Source organism: Pituophis catenifer, unplaced genomic scaffold, assembly GCF_029215685.1.
Source record: "Pituophis catenifer annectens isolate HBS135680 unplaced genomic scaffold, rPitCat1.0.hap2 SCAF_2, whole genome shotgun sequence".
Taxonomy (NCBI): domain Eukaryota; kingdom Metazoa; phylum Chordata; class Lepidosauria; order Squamata; family Colubridae; genus Pituophis; species Pituophis catenifer.
Genome location: NW_027256882.1, coordinates 171,484,364 through 171,509,525, shown reverse-complemented (window position 1 = coordinate 171,509,525; position 25,162 = coordinate 171,484,364). Strand labels below are relative to the sequence as shown.

Below are 25,162 nucleotides of genomic sequence, written 5' to 3'. Positions count from 1 at the left end.
TTAAAAGGTTTTAAGTTCCAAAGGTGCTTTTTCAAGAGGCAACTGGACTTTCTGGATTTTCTTTGAAGACGTTTCGCTTCTCATCCAAGAAGCTTCTCCAGCTCTAAGAAGCTGCCTCTTGAAAAAGCACCTTTGGGAAACCATGACCTGGATGGCTGAGATCTCCATAGACAAAAGGTTTAAAGCTTCACTTCTTATTGCACACCTGCAATAAGTAAGACAAAGCTTCAGTTTCAGTGAAACTTCATGTTTCAGTTATACCTGATCTGCCCAGACAAGTTCACTCCTCCCTGGAAATCCTTTTAAGCTGGTGCCTCCAGAAAAATAGATGTCAAACTATATTAGGTAGGCTGCACTTTGCAATTTTTATCACAGAGCAGGTCCACTCCTGCCAATGTGGTCTTCTTTGACTATGTAAATTATTTCGAAACTTCTGAATGCAGGCTGTCTGATTTGCATGTTCTCTTGTTAGTTCCCTGCCGTATTCCTATCCCAATCTGCATGGAACAAGTATAAAAATGACCAATAGGTCATGGATCAGGTAGAGATTTGGATTTATTAACATTATTAAAGAAACAGTTCATCAATGCTGGTGATTTAATTTTATTCTATAGACTGACTAGAAAGATAAGCCTTCATTACTTGGAAAAAGCAGGATCCTGTAGCCTCATTTCCCTCCATTCATTTGAAAGAGTCCTGCCTGCCAACCATGACAGCATTTCAAGATCAAAGAAGGAATTTCAGCCCAGCACAGAGATGAAAGACATTAAGAAGGATCTGGCTGTAGAGGACATAGGGAATAGTCTTGAAGGACAGGAAGAAGAACTGCTAACAAGGCAATGGTCAGATAAGAGGGGCTTGAGCCTGGATCAAGAAAATAACTTGAGAAAACATCTCGGACAAGCCCTCCCTGGTTCATACAAAAAATAAAGTGAGGGAGGAAAAAGCATACTGTATTCAGATGTGCAAGATTTTGTTACTATAGCTGTTAAACTGAAAGTATATGCAATTGGTTTCTTATTTTGGACTATGTTGTCGGACACACTGGCTGAAATGAATGAGATATTGTTGGAGCTGAAAGTGTTTCCACTGAGCTGAATTTGAATAGAGTTCAAAGGCTGCCAGCTCAAAGACAACCTAAGATTGGCTTTGATGCCTTCCTGGAAAGGAATGTGTGACAGTAAGTCATAGAAGGAACCCTCAGGGCTAAATTCCTATAAAGGTAAAGGTTCCCCTCACACATATGTGCTAGTCGTTCCCGACTCTAGGGGGCGGTGTTCATCTCCGTTTCAAAGCCAAAAAGCCAGCACTGTCCGAAGACGTCTCCGTGGTCATGTGGCTGGCATGACTAAATACCAAAGGCGCACAGAACACTGTTACCTTCCCACCAAAGGTGGTCCCTATTTTTTCTACTTGCATTTTTTTTACATGCTTTTGAACTGCTAGGTTGGCAGAAGCTGGGACAAGTAACAGGAGCTCACCCCATTACGTGGTACTAGGGATTCGAACCGCTGAACTGCCAACCTTTCGATCGATAAGTTCAGCGTCTTTAGCCACTGAGCCACCGCGTCCCTTAAATTCCTATAGAGCCCTGTAAAACCTAAACCTCAGCAAACTTTCAGAAATAAGACATCTAATCCTTAGCCACTTACATATGGACTATAGGGACCCTGAATAAACAAAGATAAAGGGGCGAGGCAATCCACTAACTGGTTCATGAGACTTCTCTCACCACCAGCCTATGCTTGAGACTGTCATAAGACAAACTTATGGCTGATGTTTGACCATTTCCATCTTCCAAGCTACCTCATGGCCAGGATCTTCCTGCTGAACAGATGTTTCATGGCCTCTTTCACATCTTTGTTCCTCAGGCTGTAGATGACTGGATTCAGAAGAGGGATCACCAGGGTATAAAACAGAGAAACCACCTTGTCTTGATCTTGTGATCCATCCTTGTTTCTTGGTTGGGCATACATGAAGATAGCAGTGCCATAGAAGAGGCTCAGAGCAGTCAGGTGAGAAGAGCAAGTGGAGAGGGCCTTTTGTCGTCCTTGAGTAGAGTGGCTCCAGAGGACATTCCACAAGACCCGGAGATAAGAAACAGAGATGGTGGTGATGGTTACTATGGCAATGACAGTTGTGGAAATAAAAAGGATTACTTCAGAATGCTGAGTATCAGAGCAAGAGAGCTTCAAGACGGCAGGGATATCACAAAAGAAGTGGTTGATACGGTTTGGCCCACAATAGGATGTTACAGATGAAAATACCTAACCTGATATCTGTAAATATGTGTGCTTGTTTATATGTCATTATGTGATGTCATTGTGTCACTTACCATTGGTTAGTACTTACCATTAGCCCCGCCTTCTCTGTATATAAGTTCTTGTTCCTCCCAGATTAGTGCTTGTCTAATTGTGTTCCTGAGAAAGAAAAGAAATAAATATTACTATTACAAGAAAGCCTACAGTCTCTTATATATGGGCCTAACCAGGATAACCAAACTAGCAACAAATTGGTAGCAAGAGGATGGTTTGGTAGGCCCAACCGAACATAAAGATGCAAGACTCACATAACGACAAAAGAAGACCTGCCACCAGATACATAACGAAAAGAATGGCAGCTCAACTAACTCCTGACAAATATACACCACTTGAAAATATTAAGAAACAAACGCAATTACAAGAAAATGAACTGCTAACACCAAACAAAGAAGATGAGGTAAAAAGAAAAATACTAGAATTAATAGAAACAACTACAGCTGAATCAAATCTGCTTGTGAAAATCCGCAGCATAATAAACGACCACGGAACAGCAGCAGATAACGAAAATAACAAACAAGAAAACTGCAAGGTAAGAAATTCAACCCCTGACTTCAAAAATGACACCAAAGATGGCGACAGCTTCCCGCCTTTTTCATGGCAGCCATCTTACCCACCTAATACCTCTAAAATGCCTGACCAATTACTAAAAGAATTCCAAACCTCAAACTACGAAATAAAAAACAAAACCTACCAAGAAGATGATTACCCGAGTCCAAAAACAAATAAAAAACAATTATTTAAACAAAACAAAGCTCAACCTACTGAAGTAGAAATAGACAATGCTATACAGGTGCTAACTGCAGCACTCGGGACTAAACTAACAATACCAAACAAACAACCAGAAAATGAAATAGAAAATTCTAAACTACCATCTACCAAAGGCCAAAAAGAAATAGACTGTCTAAAGAAAGGCCTAGCCACCCGAAGAAAGACAAGCTGGCAATCATACTTACCTACTGAAGAGCAGCTCCCTGAACAACCCGGCTCCATTGGCAATGGCGGCCCGCCTCAAGCTCCACTTACTGACGACCTCAGAGAAGACTCCCCGATGAGCAGAGCAGCACCCCAGGCATTCTTCAGTCACCAGAGGCCCTCCGGAAACAAAGCAGAGCAACAGAAGGCCGTCTGGGACTTCACCCCAGGAGCTGCAGACACAGGAACCTCCCTCATCGACTGCTGGAGAAAAATGAGGACTGAGCATGCCCAGAACGAGCCTGCAAAGAAAGAAGAAGGAAACATAAATACAAGTCAGCGCAACATAGAGATAAGTAAATACAGACATACATCTACCATACCCAGGCCTTATTGTGAGTATGCTGAGGTCTTAAATCATGGACAGCTACTAAACATGAATAACACCTCACTACACTCAGGGACAATACCTCCAGACTTTATAAAATTGAAATTAGATGGAAGTAACTTAATGGAATGGGATCAGTGTTTACAGATTGTATATATGAAAGAAAATGTTTTATTTTTTATTGATAACCCACCAAATAAGCCTTGGACCTATGAAATAGACTGCCTCCACCACAAAGCATACTATATGTTAATTGTTTCTATTTCCCCAAGTATACTCCCCAGTATAGAGCATAATTTAACTGTATTTGAAGTATATCAAAAATTATTCAGACTGTTCTATAGCAAAAATGTAGCCACTACCACAAAAATCTCTAGGGAATTCTATTCTGCCAAACTAAAACATGATACATCCATGAGTGAGCATATCTTGAATTTAAACGCTGTAAGAGCAGACCTTATTCAAAGGGGAGAAACCATTTCTGACAACACCATGAAAAGCATTATAATTAACTCACTAGATCACAGCTGGGATAACTACATTACACTAATAGATAACCTAAGTATAGAGCAAATTACTTTAGAAAACCTTACCAATAAGCTTATTACTGAAGATAGACTTAGAAGAGAGCGATATACACAACAAAGAGAAGGTAGAAATCAAAGAAGGACTGATTTCAGGGCCAGAGACAGATACCCACATGAATGTCTCACATGTGGATCTGAAAGACATCAGAGTAGAGACTGCCCCAAGAATATAGGATACAGTGACTCATATAAACACAAGGATAGAAGAATACACTTTTTAGACAGAACCTCCCCAGATTACAGGTATAAGAGAAGAGAATCACCACACTCTAGAGAAAGACAAACTTACAGAAATAACCCTAGAGAAAATAAGAAAGGATCACTATATGGAATAAGAAATAATAACACTTTGATATCTGATTCACTCAACACCTGGCTCATAGATTCAGGAGCCACATGCCATACAACTCATAATAGAGAAATATTAAGTAACTTCACTGAAAAGAAATATTATATTAAAGTAGCAAACCAAAATAGAGTCCTAGTAAGAGGAATAGGAGACACGCATATAAAAGGTATAGGAAAAATAGAGGGGGTACTATTTGTGCCCGAAATTCCAAATAACATATTGGCAACCCTAAAGTTAAGCATAGACAATGCAATAGAAACCACTTTCAGAGGTGGAAAGGTATTCATGACTAAGAACAACAGAAACATAGGTAAACTATTTACAAATGATGGACTAACATACCTACTGCCACAAGATAACGAACTAGTCTATGCAAACTATCAATTAAGAAACGAAAAACCAAATTCAGATAGCCATGATGAAAATAATGATAAGAATGCATCAAACACTGATACTAATATGTCTGAAAATTTAAACAATGGAAAACCTATTCACGATAATTGTAGTCACTTACTCCACAGAAAGCTAGGACACGCGAGCTTTCCAGTCATACGAAAAATGTTAGAGTGTTCCGAAGATTTAAAGATAAAGAACTGTAAAAATTACTTAGAATGCTCTGTGTGCAATTCTTCCAAAATTAAAAACAAGCCAAAACCCAAAAAAGCCACTCGCACCACACAATCAACCTTTCAACTAATTCATATGGATGTAGTAGGCCCATTAAAACCTTCAATTAAATACAAAAAAAGATACTTCCTGACCATAGTCGATGACTATAGTAGATTTGGTTTTGTATACACCCTTAACCACAAAAGTGAGGTTTTCAAAAAATTTAAGGAGTTCTTTAAAATGGTAGAAACACAACACAATACCAAAATCAAACAAATAATGACTGACAGGGGGTCGGAATTCCTATCCAACGAATTTTCAATTTGGCTAAAATCACAAGGAATATTGCACTTTAAATCTTGTCCATTTTCCCCATTCCAAAATGGAGTCTCTGAAAGGAAGAATGGTTTGCTACAAACCATGGTTAAATGTGTGTTAGATGATGCTGGTTTAAACCAGTCATTCTGGGCTGAAGCCCTTAATTATTCCAATTACACTATAAATCGCTTATGGTCCAGTACAATCAATAAGACCCCATACGAACTCATGTATGGAAGGAAACCAAAAATTGGGCATTTACACGTATTTGGTGTATCTGCTGATGTATATGTGCCCTCACAGTTAAGGCGCAAAGGAGAGAAAGTATCCAAAAGACTGATATTTATGGGGTACGAATCAGGAACCAAGGGATATCGCTTCATTGATAAAAATAATCACTTCATTGTATCCAGATCTGCCGTGTTTCATGAACACATGAACTGGTCAAAATTACATCTCAATGAAATTTACCCAGAATCAAAAAATATTACACACACGCACGCAAAACATCACACATCAGATACGAACCCCAAATCCACATCTACTAACAGAATCAAATGCCCAGTAATAGTTAATGATGAATGGAAAAAAGGACACCCCACTTTGAAAGTAGATCAATTAACCGAAAAAGAAGCTAAGTATATGCATAGCGATGAACATCCCCAGAATAGGCCCATTAGATCCAATAGGGGCATAATTCCTAAAAGATTAGATGATTACGTACTGTCTATCCAAGCTAAACACCTGACTCCTAACACATATGATGACATACTTAAGCTACCCCTAGAAGAAAAAAGTAAGTGGGAGGAAGCAATGAAAAAAGAGATGGACAGTTTGAGAGAACTAAATGTATATACACCAACAGACCTGCCCACTGAGAAATCCCCTATTGGCACTAGGTGGATCTATAAAATCAAGGAGCTAGAGGATGGTAAATTCCTATACAAAGCCAGGTTGGTGGCTCAAGGCTTTGCCCAAAGATTTCCGGATGACTATGAAGACACTTACTCCCCAACCGTTAGATCAGAAAGCGTGAAAACAGCACTAGTGTTAGCTTCTATCTTAAATCTGGAAGTATATCAATTTGACGTGCAGACAGCCTATCTGCACGCTGATCTAGATAAAGAAATTTATGTGAAAGCACCCCCAGGAAAGGATACAAAAAAGGGAGAAATTTGGCTATTAAACAAGAGCCTTTATGGACTAAAACAGTCCGGTAAGCGGTGGTATGAGTGCTTATCAAAGATACTTAAAAATATGGGTTTTGTAGCTACTTCATCTGATTTTTGTTTTTTCACAAAAAAAAATAATGATTCTATTGAATATGTTTTGATTTATGTTGATGATATATTGTATTTTGGACACGACAAAATTAAATGTGATAATTTCGCTGAACAACTAGGCAAAAATTTCAACTTAAAAATATTAGGAAAGGTAAATAAGTATCTAGGAGTCCAAATTGACAAAACAGATAAGGGGTTCAAATTATCTCAGAAAGACAAGATTATGGAACTCATACAAAAATGTAACTTAATTAATTCAAAAATTTGTGATACTCCTATGTCAACTGATTTTTATAGGAATGTGTATAATGAGTACGAACCATTCAAGGATAACACGTTATATCGATCAATTATTGGGTCCTTATTATACATATCTAATTGGACCAGGCCTGATATCACCCTTGCTGTAAATTTGTTGTCAAGACATGTAAGCAATCCTAACTCATACCACTGGGAAGGAATTAAGAGGATTCTAAAATATCTAAAGTCTAGCATTGATATGTGCTTATTCTTAGAACCATTCATTTCTGAAAAACCAACTTTGACCTGCTACGCTGATGCTGATTGGGCTACTGATTCAAAAACCAGAAAAAGTACTTCTGGATATGTTTTTCTTATAAATGGCTGTGCGGTGCACTGGTACACAGGCAAACAGAATTTAATTGCCACTTCCACAGCGGAAGCCGAATATGTTTGTTTATCCAAAGCGGTCAACAATCTAACTTGGTTCGATGACTTGTTAACCAATGTGTGGGATGAACCTGTTTATCCAATTATTATCAATGAGGACAATAAGGCAGCAATTGATATATCAGCTTCCGAAGCAATAGGTCAACGATCTCGACATATCGATATAAAATATAAACATGTAAGACAACTGTCAAGTATAGGATTTATTAAAGCTGTCCATTGCGATACTAGTGAACAAATTGCTGATATCCTCACTAAGCCATTGCCAACCAAACAACATATGTATTTGACTTCCAAACTTGATGTGCATATATAATCTTAATAACCCACCATTAGTTAGGTATTTTAGAGGGGGATTTGTTACAGATGAAAATACCTAACCTGATATCTGTAAATATGTGTGCTTGTTTATATGTCATTATGTGATGTCATTGTGTCACTTACCATTGGTTAGTACTTACCATTAGCCCCGCCTTCTCTGTATATAAGTTCTTGTTCCTCCCAGATTAGTGCTTGTCTAATTGTGTTCCTGAGAAAGAAAAGAAATAAATATTACTATTACAAGAAAGCCTACAGTCTCTTATATATGGGCCTAACCAGGATAACCAAACTAGCAACATAGGATAACCGGAAAGCTCCACTAGTCTGGACGATGGAACCCACTAAACCACAACTGTAAGCCCCCAGCACAAGGCAAATGCAATTCTTGTGGGTCATGAGTAAAGTATAGGTCAAAGGGTGGCAAATGGCCAGGAAACGATCATAGGCCATGGCTGCCAGGAGAAAACATTCTGTTGTCACCAGAGTAGTAAAACAAAACATCTGAGCGGCACAAGATGGAAGGGAAATATAAGCCTTGCCCTGTTGTAGCTGAGCCTCCAGTGCCTTGGGTGCAATGACTGTGGAATAGCAAAGATCCAAGAGAGAGAGGTTGCTGAGGAAGAAGTACATTGGAGTGTGCAGACGCTGTTCACTTCTGATCAAGGTGACCATCCACCCATTGCCTAGTACTGTGAGCACATACAGGAGAAGGAAAATGCTGGAGTACAGAGGATTCAATTCAGGTCTCTCTGTAAAGCCCAGGAGGATGAAAGCGGTCACAGCGCTTCTGTTTTCACCCTCTGAGGAACTGTGGCTGCGCCTATGAGATCTTCAGATGAAACCATAGGCATAAGTTTAAAAGTAACTGCAAAATTTAAAATACGAACAAAGACACTTCCATAAAAGAAGGTGGAAGGAAAGTAGAAGCATTGGTAGATTAGATTATGTAAGTATTAAATTGCCCATAGACACACACACACACACACACACACACACACACACACACACATACACCAGTGATGGGTTTCAATTTTTTTTTACTACCGGTTCTGTGGGTGTGGCTTGGTGAGCGTGGCATGGCTTGGTGGGCATGGCAGGGGAAGGATACTGTAAAATCTCCATTCCCTCCCCAATCCAGGGGAAGGTTACTGCAAAATCCCCATTTCCTCCCAATCAGCTGGGACTCGAGAGGCAGAGAATAGATGGGGTCGGGGCCAGTCAGAGGTGGTATTTACTGGTTCTCCCAACTACTCAAAATTTCCGCTACCGGTTCTCCAGAACTGATCAGAACCTGCTGAAACCCATCTCTGATGTACACAGAGATGCATACACACAAGTCAGAAAACTTGAAGTAAGCACACAAGACAACATCAGTGCAATCCCTTATCTGTCTACAACACGGCTTCTATAATTTATGAACTATTCTTCTGCAGAAAGGATTGTTCATAATTTCCAATAAGATGCCCAGCAGTTATTACTACGTACAAATTTAGTTTAGTATTCTCTGTAGGAATATTAGTATTAATAATATTTAACTAAAAAATTAGCAGGCTGAGAGAAGAAACCCACTTTTAAAATTTGTTTCATTCTCTGACCAATCGTTTTTTCAAAATCACTGGGTTTTACAACATTACTAACCGATATGAAAAAGTGATCCAATATGACTGTTACATTTCCAAATTGTGTAATGAATTGCCTATTTTCATAATCAACACTGGAGTAATAGGTAGAACATCTTATACCAATTTTCTTTATGTGCAGTATTGTAATGGACAGAAGGAATGGCCTTGAGGGACAGGAAGAAAATTGTTGCCAACAACAGGCAGATAAAAGTAACTTGAGTCCAGAGCAGAATTATAACCTAACAAAGCATCTCAGACTAGATCCTCCCTACTTCTCATGAAGACAAAGGGAGAGAGGGGGGAAGCACATTTCAGACTTGTAAGATTCTGTTATTACAACCTTATAATAAAAATAATATTACCCTGCATGATTTTGGTTTCTAAATCTGGTGTACTATGAATGGCTCATAAATGTTGGCTGCAAATTTGACAGTTTTCTTCCATTGATACTCCAGTTGTTGCCTATCAATTATTCTATTTAAACTATGCATCCACTTAAAATCATATAGTCTTTCTGATCTGTTCTTTGCCAGCAACTCATCCATTTGAGTGAGGGGGTCCTGCCGGCCGCTTTGAAAGAAGCGGTTGTGAGGCCCCTCCTCAAGAAGCCCTCTCTGGATCCGGCTGTTTTGGCTAACTATCGTCCAGTCTCCAACCTTCGCTTTGTTGCGAAGGTTGTTGAGAGTGTGGTGGCGCAACAGCTTCCCCGGTACCTGGATGAAGCTGTCTATCTAGACCCGCTCCAGTCCGGCTTCCGGCCTGGGCACAGCACGGAAACGGCATTGGTCGCGTTGGTGGATGATCTCTGGAGGGCTCGGGATAGGGGTTGCTCCTCTATCCTGGTCCTGTTAGACCTCTCAGCGGCTTTTGATACCATCGACCATGGTATCATGTTGCACCGGTTGGCGGGGTTGGGGGTGGGGGGCACCGTTCTGCGGTGGTTCTCCTCCTACCTCTCTGACCGGTCGCAATCTGTGTTGACGGGGGGGGCAGCGGTCGACCCCGAGGCACCTTGCTTGTGGGGTGCCACAAGGGTCGGTCCTCTCGCCCCTTCTGTTCAACATTTATGTAAAGCCGCTGGGTGAGATCATCCGTGGCTTTGGGGTGGAGTTCCATCAGTACGCTGATGACACCCAGCTGTACATCTCCACCCCAGGCCACCCCAACGATGCCCTTGAAGTGATGTCCCAGTGCCTGGAGGCCGTGCGGGCCTGGATGGGGAGAAACAGGCTCCGACTCAACCCCTCCAAGACCGAGTGGCTGTGGCTTCCAGCGTCCCGATATAGCCAGCTGACGCCATCGCTGGCTATTGGGGGCGAATCACTCGCCCCCACGGAGAGGGCTCGCAACTTGGGCGTCCTCCTGGACGCACGGCTGTCTTTAGAAGATCATTTGACGGCCGTGGCCAGGGGGGCTTTTTATCAGGTTCGCCTGATACGCCAGCTGCGCCCCTTTCTAGATCGGGACTCTCTACGCACAGTCACTCAGGCACTAGTCATTTCCCGCCTGGACTACTGCAACGCTCTCTACATGGGGCTCCCCCTGGGGTGCACCCGGAGGCTCCAGCTGGTCCAGAACGCAGCCGCGCGGGGGATTATGGGGGCGACGAGGCGCTCCCATGTGACACCTCTCCTGCGCGAGCTGCACTGGCTCCCAGTGGTCTTCCGGGTGCGCTTCAAGGTGTTGGTGACCACCTTTAAAGCGCTCCATGGCTTAGGGCCGGGGTATTTACGAGACCACCTTCTGCCACCAATAGCCTCCCACCGGCCAGTACGCTCGCACAGAGTGGGCCTCCTCAGGGTGCCGTCCGCCAGACAATGTCGGCTGGCGACCCCCAGGGGGAGAGCCTTCTCTGTGGCGGCGCCCACCCTCTGGAACAACCTTCCCCCAGAGTTACGTATAATAACAGACCTCCGGATTTTTCGTCGGGCCCTGAAAACCTATTTATTTCAACAAGCTGGGCTGGCCTGAGTTAAATTTTAAATTGATTTTAAATTGGGTTATCTTAATTTCGGCCAAAACATTTAATTATTTTAATATTGTTCTTAAATTTTGTATGCTTTGTTTTTATCTTGGCTGTGCACCGCCCTGAGTCCTATTGGAGAAGGGCGGTATAGAAATTTAATAAATAAATAAATAAATAAATAAATATAAGTGTAAAGTATAAAATGTAAGTCTACAAACTTTGGCATTATTTTATAACAGGGGTCCTCAACCACCGGTCCGTGGTCCAGCACTGGTCTGCAGCATGCCAGAAACCGGGCCGCACAAACAAGCGAAGGCCCATCCATTGAATGCAGGCAGCATATGAAACCATGGCCCCTCCGGTCTGCAGAAAAACTTCTCTCCACGGAACTGGTTCCTGGTGCCCAAAAGATTGGGGGCCACTGCTTTATAACATAATACTTCTCATTCTATTCTAAGCAGTTCTTGCCTCATTTTCATTTTCCATTGTAAATAGTTTGCTAAATTTTGCCATTGTAGCTTTAGAGAGGCTTTGGAAACCCCAGCATCAGTTCCATCCTGCTCCAAGTTAGACTCCAGATCTGTGGCTGCTTTTACAGACTCTGTCTCCAGTACCCAGGAGGAAAAAGTATACTAAGTCAAGCTTGCATCTTAAGTTTAATATTTTCTAAATGATGTTATTGTATAATAAATACACTAAATAATAAATAAGTAAATGGTCAGTTCCATCCAATCACTCCAACTCTACCACAAATTAAGAGATTATGGGGTCATAAAAAGGGGGAGTTACTGTATAATAAATATGACTAATTACACATTTAGATGAAAAAAATAACCCTAAAAGCTGTTTATCACATCTGAATTATTTTATTTGTATGTGTACTTAATGATCAGGTATAGTTTATTTATTTATAAAATATTTTTGCCATCCATCTCATACCCAACTACTCTGTGCAGCTTACAACACAAATAGTACACTGAGAAGGGCTAGGAAACTAATAGATTCCATTTTAAGATGGTATTTTGTAATCTACACACTTTTTTATATGAAAGGCCGCCAAGGGGTAAATAGATGACAAGGGTAATCCAACAATGCACAAACTCAGAAGCTTTCACTCATGCTGAGCCCTCGGTTTTTGCCTGCCCCATAAGATCAAATGAAGAGGTAGCAAGCATGGCAGGAAGCCTTGCTATGTTTGGGTCAGGTTGGAAAGAGGTTTGATTATTTTAGGAAATGAATTACACACAGCATTTGCTAACTTTTAGTAGACATTATCAGTGTTTTAAAATAGCAGAAAGGAAAACAGCTCCAGAATTAAGGCTCCTACTCCCTGCTCTCATCCCTGTTTCACTTTGATTTCAGCGCCTCTCCAACTTTGGGTCCAGATTCCTTCTTTCCATTCCTTCTGTTGAGGGATTTTGTGGACTATTTCCCCAAATCCAGTTATCACTCTTGTCTGCCTTCTGATTTCATTCCAGTGAAAAGTAAAAATGAAAGAACCAGGGATAATATGGGTACTCTACTGATTCCTTGAAACTCTATTAATCACAGTTTTTAGAATTTGTTTTAAATGAGTGGCAGTAGCAACCCGCACAAACCCACTGAGTAAGGGGAGTATCTGTGGTGGATCATTTCAGATCAGAAATCCTACAAGACTTGCACCAACTTATAAGGGGGAGGATGGGTTTAATTCAATAAATTTAAATTTAACAAAAATGTATTTCTGGATCTGATTCCAACAAGAAGAAAAATTAACTTCTCAGCTTCAGAGTTGATATGATTCCTCCCCTATTTGGGGGATCACATTCAAAATTTAATGAGGCTTTAGTTCTAGCAGGTTGAAACCTGTTCAATTTTTTGTGTGTTTCTAGCATACCTTGTTTTCATTTTTAATAAATCCAATCAATAACAAGGCTGTGAGAGGAATGGAGCTTTTTGATCATGGTAAAGGAGAAACCTTTTTACAGAAAATCTAAGTGGATCCTATGTCCTCCCAGAGACTATAGGATTGCATTCTTAACTGTCTTTATTTGATTGCATTAAAATCAATTTCTTCTTATAAATATCAAGAGCAAACTGGAAAAATTTAACATTTTAAAAATCTTTTTTAAATTTTAATAATGTGTAACACAAAACAAAACATTCCAGCTAAGCTCTGTAAGATAAAGTTGTTTTACTGACTCACCTGTCCATGATTTCTCATTGAACATTTATCAGCAAGCTGCAAAAGAAGAATCATCAGATCACTGATGGCAAGAAACAAAAGGGGCAGGTGGATGTCAGCATTTGAGAAGATAATGATGCTAATTTGCAAAAGATAGAATGTTTCGCCAGCCAGCACTGGCATATTGGAAGTTTTCACATATATTAATGTGTTTGGTTTTTAAAGAATAGTGTACACATTCTTGAGTTTCCATTGAGGATGGTTTGTTTTATTTCCATGAACTATTCTTCAAATATTTTACCTCAGAATAAGACTTTTTAAATGTTGGGTCCTGAAATCCCTCAGCAGTAAAAAAAAATGTCCAGATTAAATAACTCTGAAAGACCTTCTCCTTAATCATAGCATTGGAGATTGGGAGGAGTAAAGATGCTCAGGATATAACTTTCTCCTCTCATTTCTAGTCATAAATCATTTCAGTTAAATGTGGTAAAAGATGTAGCTGGACAATGGCTGACGAATACAGGTTTAATCCTTGGCTCTGTGAGAGAGGATGCCTTTTATTTTAGAAGTGAAAGAAATAGATGTTACTTTCAGTCCTTTAAGTTTTTGACAGTAGCAATTACTAGCTGTGTTTTAAATTTTTGACACAGCAATTACTAGCTGTCAACAATTCATTTGTTTGTTCATTCATTCATTCATTCATTCATTCATTCATTCATTCATTCATTTCTATAACCACCCATCTCAGTCAATGATTCTGGGCAACTTGCAATTCAAAAAATATATTACAATTAAAATACTAAAAACATTGTAAAACAATGAAAAACAATAAAACAAGCAAATTAACTTAATAATGCATTAAGCTAGATAATATTTCAATTATTTGCTTGTTGGGTTATTTACATAGTGTAAAAATTAGACCATCCATATATGAAGACCTGGAATAAGGCAATCTTTGCTTCACCAACAATTGGTTTTCAGGCAATATTCATAAAATCATGAATTTGGAAGGATGCAATGCACTGCTCAGTGCAGGAATCCAAATTAAAATGTCTCGGATGGCTGTTTAATTTCTTCTTGAACACACCCAATGAAGATGGTTTACCATCTCTCTAATTGGTCATGGCTAATTGCTTCCGCTGTTGATTTGTTCTTAATGTTAGGAAGTTTTTCTTTTTCTTTTCTTTTTTTAATTTTTATTGTAAACACATTAAAACAAAACACAAACATACAACATTTATATACATAAACTCTTTTCACAGCTCTTTCATAGTGATCCTTTCTTAATATTTACTATTTATACATATTTTAACTTTATCTTATTTCATATTGCTATCTATCTTCTTTATTTCATCTATATTTTACTTGATCTTTACATTTCAGTCATTTATATTGTAATTTACCAATTTCCCCCCTTAATTTTAACATTTCTTTCTCTCTCCTTTATTCCTCTTTCCCATTTTTCCTATTCTCCAACCACTCATACCATCTATGCCAAATTTTATAGTATTCTGTATCCTCTTTCTCCTTGAGTTCTTTTGTCAGTTTGTCCATCTCTGTGCATTCTAAAATTTTTTTTTAATTTACTCTTCTTCTGTTGGTGGATTTTCCTTTTTCCAATTTTGCGCATAGACTATGTGGGCTGCTGTTAGTATGTGTAGTATTAAATATTGTGTTTTCTTTGTATAATTTTCTATGAAAATCCCTAGCAAGGGATGTCTCTGGTTCTCCCTTTATTGATTTCTGTGTTATTTTCTCTAGCCACTTTTTGACTTTGGCCCAAAATTTGTTTGCCACTGGGCAAGTCCACCAGAGATGGTAATATGTTCCATAATTACTTTTACACTTCCAGCATTTCGGTGAGTTGCTGGGGAACATCTTCACTATTCTGGCTGGAGGTAAATGCCATCTATGGAACATTTTCAACTGGTTTTCCTTGTATGCCGTTGATAATGTCAATTTCATGTTTATTTGCCACATCTTTTCCCACTTCTCTAATTCTACTGTGTGATTGAAGTTCCTTGCCCATTTAATCATAGTATCTTTCACTATTTCCTCTTCCATTTTATACCATAATAAGAATTTATATATTTTACTAATTAGTTTCTGTTCCATCCCATATACAATTTTATCCAATTCATTTTGCTCCAATTGTACCTCATTTATCTTTATATCTTCTGTATATTTTGATCTTATTTGTAAATACGTCCACCATTCAACTTCCCTATTCAAATCCTGTTCCAATTCTTGCTTTGTTTTTAATTTTCTCAAATCGTTTAAAATATCCCTGTATCTAATTATCTTGGTCCAGTCTATTAAATTTGGATGTATTAATGTTTCATTTGGCGAAATCCAAATTGGTATTTTCATATAGTATTGCTTTTTGATTTTAATCCAAATTGATAATAATGCATTCCTAATTATATATCTTCTAAAATATCCGTGAGTTTTATGTTTTTCACCCCATAGGAACGCATGCCATCCTACCTGTAGATCATGTCCTTCAATTGTTAATATTCTTTTATTTCCCAATTCCATCCATTCCTTTAACCATGTTAGGCATGCTGCTTGATAATAAATCTCCCATTCCGGAAGGGCTACTCCTCCTCTGTCCCTGGTATCTTGTAAAATTTTTAATCTAATTCTAGGTTTTCTCCCTTGCCATATAAATTTTGAGATCAAACTGTTTAATAAATCAAAAAAGCTTTTTTCTAATCTTATCAGTATAACCTGGAAGAGGAATAGAATTTTGGGCAGGACGTTCATTTTTATTGCAGCAACTCTTCCCATCAATGAAATTTGTAGATTTTTACAATTTTCCAGATCTTTTCCAATTTGCAGTATTAATTTATCATAATTGTCCTTTTTGATTGAGAAACCTCTTGCAGTTAGCCAAATCCCTAAGTATTTTATTTTTTTAGTTATTTGAATATCATACTATTTTCTAATTCTATCTCTTGTTTTTTGGTAAGGTTTTTAGTTAGCAATTTAGATTTATTTTTGTTAATTTTTAATCCAGCCAATGCGCCAAATTCTTCTATTTTTTTGATCAATTTAGGGCCTGATTTTAAAGGTTCCTCTATTATGAAAACCATGTCGTCTTCAAAGGCTTGCAATTTATATTCTTCATTTTTTATCTTCAATCCTTTTATCTCTCGGTCTTCTCTAATTTTTTTTAAGAGTGGTTCCAGTGACAATATAAAGAGAAGTGGGGAAAGTGGGCATCCTTGTCTCACACTTTTTGCTATCTCGAATCTATCAGTCATATCTTGATTTACAATTACCCTTGCAATTTGTTTTGAATATATTTTCTCAATCATTTTTTCATATTTTGACCCAAATTCCATTTTTTTCAATTGTTGTATCATAAATCTCCAATTCAAATTATCAAAGGCTTTTTGGGCATCAAGGAAAACCAGTGAAACTTGTTTCTCTGCGTGCACATCATAAAACTCTAATATATCTGTGTTGTTTTTAATTTGTCGACCTGGCAAAAAACCATTTTGATCCGAATGTATATGTTTATCTAAAATTGTTTTTAACCTCTCAGCTATAATTGACATGTATATTTTATAATCAGAATTTAACAAAGAGATAGGCCTGTAGTTTTGTATTGATTGCTGGTCTGAACCTTCCTTATATATGAGTGTGATTAATGCTTCTGTCCATGTTTTGGGTATGTTTGTTTGCTCTAATGCTTCGTTGAATATTTCCAGCATTAATCCTCCTATCTGTTCTTGTATACTCCCATATAACTCAACTGGTATTCCATCTGGTCCTGGCGGTTTATTGTTTTTTTGCCTTTTTATTGCAATTCCAAATTCTGTTTCAGAAATTGATCGATTTAGTATTTCTTTCTGTTCCTCCGTAAGTTTACATACATTTGTTTCCTCTAGGTAATTTTTAATTTCTGCTTCTATTGTTTCTTCCTGTGTGTATAATTTAGAAAAGAAAGTATGTATAATTCATTTCTTATCTTCCCTTTTATATTGGATTTTCCCTTCTTCATCCTTTAAATGCTGTTTCATTCTTTTGTCTCTTTCCTTTTTTAGTTTATAAGCTAACCATCTGCTCACCTTGTTTGCATGCTCAAAATAATTTTGTTTTGTGATCTTTGTTTTTAATGCCACTTCTTCTTGGGTTATTAAATTTAGTTTATGTTTAATCATTCTCCGTTCCTCTTTTAGGAAGTTTTTCAAGTGGAATTTCCTTTTCTATTATAAAGACAAGTATTCCATGTCTGGTACTCTGGAATGATATGTGTATAGCAATGGTCTTCTGTATGACATTTCTTCAGGTACATAAAGAGTGCTCTCCTACTGTTCTTCTATCCCATGTTAATATTCCCACAAAGAATAGAATAGAATAGAATAGAGTAGAGTAGAGTAGAATAGAGTAGAGTAGAGTAGAGTAGAGTAGAGTAGAGTAGAGTAGAGTAGAGTAGAGTAGAGTAGAGTAGAATAGAATAGAATAGAATAGAATAGAATAGAATAGAATAGAATAGAATAGAATAGAATTTTTTATTGGCCAAGTGTGATTGGACACACAAGGAAATTGTTTTGGTGCATACGCTCTTGGTGTACATAAGAGAAAAGATACATTCATCAAGAATCATAAGGTACAACACTTAATGATAGTCATAGGGTACAAATAAGCAATCAGGAAACAATATCAATATAAATCATAAGGATACAAGCAACAAAGTTACAGTCATACAGTCATAAGTGGAAGGAGATGGGTGGTGGGAACCATGAGAAGATTAATAGTAGTGCATATATATATATATATATATATATATATATATATATATATATGGGATATATAAGAAAGAGTATGAAAGAGAGTTTAGTATAATAATGTGACTATGGCAATGGTGAAAGAATATTTAAGAAGGAGCACAGTTTCAACATATTCTGGCTCTTAAAGCAATGCCCTACTCAGGAGACTTACCCTAACTACAATGAGCTACCAATGGGCAACATATCAGCAACAAATGCACTTAAGACAGTTTGGTTCTGGACCTTGACTTCTCTGGTCATTTGCAAGAGCTGTGCCAGATGTACAAATCTGTGATGTATAACCTGGCCTGAGAATTCCATTAATTGTGATGCATCTGTGAGCTTTTATTTATGATCTCACAGGAACTGGGGGAGGGTAACCTGTCCTGAAAACTCCATTAATTGTGATGTGTCTATGAGTGTTTGTTTGTGATTCATAGGAACTGGGGGGGTGGGAGGAAGGACCAAGAGAAAATTCTAGGAAAAGTACCAGGTCTGATTAATTTATTATTTAAGAACAGCAGCAAATGACAACAATTCACATATAGGGAAAAGAGGGCAAATTCAGTTTCAGTCTGGCAAGATTGATGTCAGTCACCAAAACAAGAACAATATATAGCAGTTCTTTAAAAGTTCTTTACGTATAGACAAAATCTTGCAAGACTGAGCACTCTACTATCTGCATCTACAAAATATCCTATGAACTATTAGGGAAAGGCTGTCTTCACCCTCTTTCTCTCACATCTAAGATCTTGGCTGAGTTGCCTCTTTCTCTTCTGGAATGCACCTCCTCCCTCCCTGGGACCCAACTCTTCCTACATAGTGGTGGTTGCAGTCCTTACATTGTACGTTGTAGATGACTCCTGTTTTTTCTTCTGGGGTTGTTGGGTCTTTTGTTCTACTTTCGATGTTTTGAAGGGCTTTAGTTGGCTTTATGTAGGACAAGCAGGCAGAAAACTGGAAGAAAGCATCCACAAACACCAACTGGCAGCCAGAAGACATGATGATTTTTTTTTTTTATTTCACAACATATAGAAAGATTTAACCATAGTTTCAATTGAGGAAATGACCATCCTAGATCAAGCTAAATCCAAAAATGCCAGGGAATTTCTAGAAGCCTGGCATTCTGACAAATCAGTCATTAATAGACACATAGACATTAACAACATCTATAGACTATGCAAAAGAGAGTATCACCCAGCCCAAAAAGGAACAAAAAGACCCAAGCACCTCTCCACTAGTAATCACCACCCAGATCAGCATAGATTAACTCCAAGATTAACTTCAGATCAATAATCAAGTAACCAATACCCCAATCAAGAAACTGCTAAAGAAGCCAACAGCAAACAGCTCAACCAAAGAATCTCTAAAACCAACCCCACCAACACTGACAGAATATAAACTGACAGCAAGCTGCACTTTTGTACAAGCACTGATAATGTTACCTAGTTGGGTGATGAAACGTCTGCAAGAAAACAAGCAAGCTCAGAGAGCACCAAGGACCCCTCACACTACACATGTCCTACATCCTAGATCAGCAGTCATCAACCGATGATCCATGGACCACTGGTGGTCCTTGAGAAAATTTTGGTGGTCCTCAGAAAAAATATTTGAATTTTTTATATTGCACTAAATCAGGAGTCCTCAAACTACGGCCCCTAGGACAAATACATGCAATGAACGTTTGGGTTGCTGCAGAGAGTTGCCCCCTTCAGGGTCTTTTTGTGCGGGTTGGAGAAGGACAGAAATTCCAACGTGGGGTCTGCTTCAGCCTCCTGGTGCAGGGCTTTCAGCGAAGGCTGGAGGGAAGTGCCGCTGGTGGTGAAAAGCCAGAGGGCCTTGTTCCAGTGGGACTGCATCATGGCCTAGAACTGGCTAACCATCTCAGCCCACTGAGCCTCCAGGCGCCGGTACCTGGCCTTGCATTCCCACAGGTCTTCCCTCTGCTTGGAAAGCCTATGCTCGTAGTCCTCAGTGAGGTGCTTCTGCTGAGCCTTCTTGTCGGCCAGATCCAATTTGAACTGAGCTGTTTTGTCAACTCTTTCTCATGGTGGCTGCTTAGCTCCAACAACTGCTTCCTGTTGGGGCCCTAAGGAGCTTGGGCGGGGAGGGGAGGAGTGGCTGGAAGGGAAGGGGCGAGTAGAGGCCAGTGAGGCGCCCCTCGACACGAGTGACATCAAGTTGGTCATGCCTACCCAGTCACATGACCACCTAGCCACGCCCACCCAGCCAGTCATTAGGCAGATCATATTAGTGGTCCGTGGAATTTAAAATTATGAATTTAGTGGTCCCTGAGGTCCGAAAGATTGGGGACCGCTGTCCTAGATTATGCATAATTCTTCTTTCACAACCACTGTTCTGTCCCCGTCTCACACACGCACACAAACAGTCAGCCAGGAGGTAATAAAACCAGCAGTCAGGAATTTCCTTTGATAACAGAATTGGCAGCAACCCAGTAGCTGCTTGCCAAAATCTTTACTCACAAAGGGAGGTGTTCCTCCTCCGTCAGATAAACCAAAATAAATTCACAAAGCCAAAGAATTGTCAAGTCCAGTCCATAATAAATCCAAGGAAGGCAGATAACGAAGTTTCAGGAACACAGTATGACTTGCTAGCTATTCAGTTTTGTCCGTCACAAAGCCTGAATGGCCACCATGCGCCCTTTTATCCCCTGTGGGGTGTGGTCCAGTGACTCAGCTTAATCTCTGGCATGCCTCCTTCTCTGCTGCGGGCGCTTGTCTTTCCGATGCTGGCGGGGATCCAGCCAAGACTTATCTCCGTTGCTGTCTAACTGCGGCTGCTCGGAGATGTCTGGCTCCTGGCCTATCTCTTCTCCTTCGGAAGACACCTGAGGCATTGCCAGAGAGGAGGATCCTGGAGAGGGAGGCCTTGCCAACTCCTCTCCTTCACTTTCAGAGTCTTCTCCCTCCGATAAGACGGGCTCGGGGGTCGGAGTCACAACAACCACCATGATATATTTTCTATGACTTGATTTTTGATAAGCCCTCAGGGAGGACCAGAAATAAGGAAAAAAGTTTTACCATTAACCATTTCCTTGCCCTATTCTTTAATACGCACCATGGTCCACAATAAAAAGTTGTTGCTTTTTCCTTGGTCATGGCATAAATATTGCAAATGATCAGCAATAACATTAAAGAGTAAATGAAGGTCCTGTGAGCTCTAGAAAGTAATTACTGGGCCCCTGCTCACAGCGATGCCATCATGACATTACTAGAACTTATTCTGTGCCACTATTTTTAGTTCCCAACATCCTTTGCCAGCTTAGCTCCCTCCAGCTTTATGGGCTTTGGGTAATATATAGGTTGGAAATTCTTGGAATGGAAGACCAATTTACCATATTTTTTGGAGTATAAGACGCACCTTTCCCCCCCCAAAAGGGGGTGAAAATTTGGGTGTGTTTTATACACCGAATGTAGCCCCGCCCACCCACTGGCCCCCACCTTTTGGCCTCTGCCTCCCAGAAATTTACCTCCTAGCCGCAAGCAGCAAGAAGAAACAGCCCATTTCAGCTTTAGCACAGGCTAATTAGCACAATTTGATTGTCCTTGGATCGGCCTCCCGACTCTCAGCTGTTTCAGGCTGAAGAGATTGCCATTGCCTATTGCTGCGTGGGCTTCTGCTGCTTGCTGCAAGGAGATAAATTGCTGGGAGCAGATTTTCTTTTTCTTGTGCTAATCAAGCTATGCTGAAAACGAAAATGAAAGTAAAGCAGGTTTTTGTTGTTTGCTGCAATGAGGCAAAATTGCTGGGAGGCAGATTTCTTTTTCTTGTTTTCCTCACCAAAAAAGATAGGTGTGTCTTATAGTCCAGAGCATTTTATACTTCGAAAAATACGGTACTTGAAGGGTCCAAGTCCAACATTTGGGAACACTAGTTTAATGGATTCTGTCACAACTATCCACCAACCTTGGAACCTGCACTGCATATCTGACATTAATACAATTGAACATGTCCAGAAATATTTCACAAGAAGAGTCCCCCACTCCTCTGCTCACAACAAAATACCTTATGCCACCAGACTTGAAATGTTGGGCTTAGAAAATTTAGAACTATGCTGCCTTCGGTTATGACCTAAGCATAGCACATAAAATCATCTGCTACAATGTCCTACCAGTCAATGACTACTTCAGCTTCAACCACAACAATACATGAGCACACAATAGATACAAACTTAAAGTGAACCGCTCCAAACTCGATTGCAGAAAATATGACTTCAGCAACAGAGTGGTCAATGCCTAGAATGCACTACCTGACTCTGTGGTTTCATCCCCCAAACCCCCAAATTTTAACCTTAGACTGTCTACTGCTGACCTCACCCCATTCCTAAGAAGTCTGTAAGGGGCGTGCATAAGAGCACCAGCATGCCTACCGTCCCTGTCCTAATGTTCCCTTTAATTGTATTCATTTTATGTATTCAATTTCATGCTTATACTTATATATATTGTTGCAATATTTTCAGGATCAGACTCAATAAAGATAATAAGAATTAGAGATTTAAATATATTTCTCTTTAATAATAATAGGCATTCTATATTCGCTGAATATTCAAGATAGAAGCAAGGAAAATGGTGAGGGTGGCTCCTTATATATACAAGGGGTGGAGCCAGGAATGGGAGTGGTAAATTATGAATACATTAAAATCCAAAGAATAAGTTAACCCCTGATGTCCCATATATACATTATTTACACAATAGAGAATAAGGCATTTACATCTGACAAATCCCCCTCTAAATGCCGGTTCGCTATACAACACCAATTACATTCAGATTCAGGACAATATAATACATACAATTTAGAAGTTAAATATTTGTGCTGTTTAGAAGGTAAAGGCTTCGTTAATATGTCAGCTAATTGTTCAGAAGTATCACAATGTATTGCTTTGATGAATCCATCTTGAGATAATTGTCTTACGTGCTTAAATTTTATATCAATATGCCTGGACCTTTGTCCAATGGCATCGGATCTGGATATTTCAATGGCTGCTTTATTATCTTCATGCACAACAAAAGGTAATGCAGGTTTTTTCCAAACATCTGAGATCAAGTCATTGAACCATACAAGGTTATTTGCAGCTTTGGATAAACAAACATATTCCGCTTCTGTGGTTGAAGTGGCTACCAGCTCTTGTTTACCAGTGTACCAGTAAACTGGACAATCATTCAATAGAAAAATATAACCAGAAGTACTCTTTCTGCATGATGTATCACCAGCCCAATCTGCATCCGCATAACAGGTAATTTTTGGTTCTTTGTCATTATTAGGTTCTAATACTAAACAAAAATCTAATGTACCTTTCAAATATCTTAGAATTCTTTTGACAGCTTCCCAATGATACATGGTTGGTTTGCTAACATATCTTGACAATAAATTGAGAGGTAATGCAATATCTGGTCTGGTCCAATTAGATATATAAAGGAGTGAGCCTATAACTGATCTGTAAAATGTATTATCTTTAAATTCAGGGGAAGAATCATCAGTGTTTCTAAGGAAATCAGTTTGCATAGGAGTGTCACAGGTTTTGGCATTGTTTAAATTACATTTGTTTAGAAGTTCAATGATCTTATCTTTCTGAGTAAGTTTGAATCCCCTTCTAGTTTTGTTAATTTGTACACCAAGGTATTTATTCACTTTACCTAGAGATTTCAACGAGAAATGTTCGTTTAACTTATTTACAAAGATTTCTCTGCTCTCTTTGTGTTTTCCTATATATAAAATATCATCCACATAAATTAATACAAATTCAATGTGATCATCACTCTTTTTTACAAAGAAACAGTTATCAGCAGTGGTAGCGTTGAAATCCATGGTCTTTAGTACTTTTACCAAGCAATCGTACCATCTCTTGCCAGATTGCTTTAATCCGTATAGACTCTTGTTTAATAACCAAATTTCATTCTTATTAGTGTATTGACTATGTGGTGCTCTTACATATATTTCCTTATCTAGTTTTGCGTGTAAATACGCAGTCTGTATGTCATATTGAAATACGTCCAGATTGAGTGCAGATGCTACTACTAGAGCAGTTTTAACACTCTCTGTCCTCACCGTGGGGGAGTATGTGTCAGTATAATCTTCTGGATATTTTTGTGCATAACCTTGTGCAACTAGTCTAGCCTTGTATAAAGTATTGCCTCCTTCTAGGTTCTTAATTTTATAAATCCACCTGGTACCTATAATTGTTTTATCCTTAGGTGCGATCGCAGGAGTGAATACATTTAATCCTTGCAAACTTTCCATCTCTTTTTTCATAGCTAGTTCCCATTTTTCTCTTTCTTCACGAGGGAGTTTTAATACTTCCTCATATGTATTAGGTGTTATTTGTTCTCCATTCATATGCATTATGTAATCTTTGTATTTACTTGGTATTTGATTTCTATTGTTTCTAATAGCTCTTTCAGGTTTGCTATGGTTGTCGTGCAAATATCTAGCTTCCTTTTTTGTTAATGTGTCTGTCTTTATTTTATGCTGACTATTTGTCCAAGTTTTGGTTTTGTTCTTATTTTTGTTAATGTTTTGATTTTCTATTGTCCCTTCCTCGCAAGATATCGCATCTTTGCATTTATTTGGAAATATTTCATTAAGGTGCAGTTTAGACCAATTGGCCTGCTCATGAAACACAGCTGTTCTGGAGACTATAAATTTGTTATTATTATCAATGAATCTGTACCCTTTGGTTCCAGTTTCATATCCCATAAATCTTAATCTTCTGGATACGTTTTCTCCCTTTCTCCTCAACTGCTTAGGTATGTGCACATCTGCAGTGACTCCAAATATGTGCATGTGTGCTAATTTAGGTTTCCTATTGTACATCACCTCATACGGTGTCTTATTCA

General features: G+C 38.9%; 1 protein-coding gene across 1 annotated transcript; it reads right to left on the bottom strand.

Annotated features, from left to right (window-relative positions):
- Positions 1-1,802: 1,802 nt before the first annotated feature.
- LOC139310279 (olfactory receptor 5AR1-like) lies at positions 1,803-20,167 on the bottom strand. Its single transcript, XM_070934441.1, has 3 exons — positions 19,980-20,167; positions 8,083-8,607; positions 1,803-2,250 (listed from the first exon to the last, which is right to left on the bottom strand). The coding sequence occupies exons 1-3, from the start codon at positions 20,165-20,167 to the stop codon at positions 1,803-1,805; spliced, it is 1,161 nt and encodes a 386-aa protein (XP_070790542.1).
- Between the last annotated feature and the right edge of the window lie 4,995 nt (positions 20,168-25,162).

Bases quoted from the DNA above. Each gene is read 5' to 3' on its own strand.
- LOC139310279 (XM_070934441.1), bottom strand. From the start codon at position 20,167: ATGCAGTCCCACTGGAACAAGGCCCTCTGGCTTTTCACCACCAGCGGC. The intron at 8,608-19,979 runs GTATTTGTCCTA...TTTCATCTGAAG, and splicing joins AACCCAAACGTTCATTGCAT to ATCTCATAGGCGCAGCCACA. The intron at 2,251-8,082 runs ATCCTATGTTGC...TTCATCTGTAAC, and splicing joins ACTAGTGGAGCTTTCCGGTT to ATCCTATTGTGGGCCAAACC.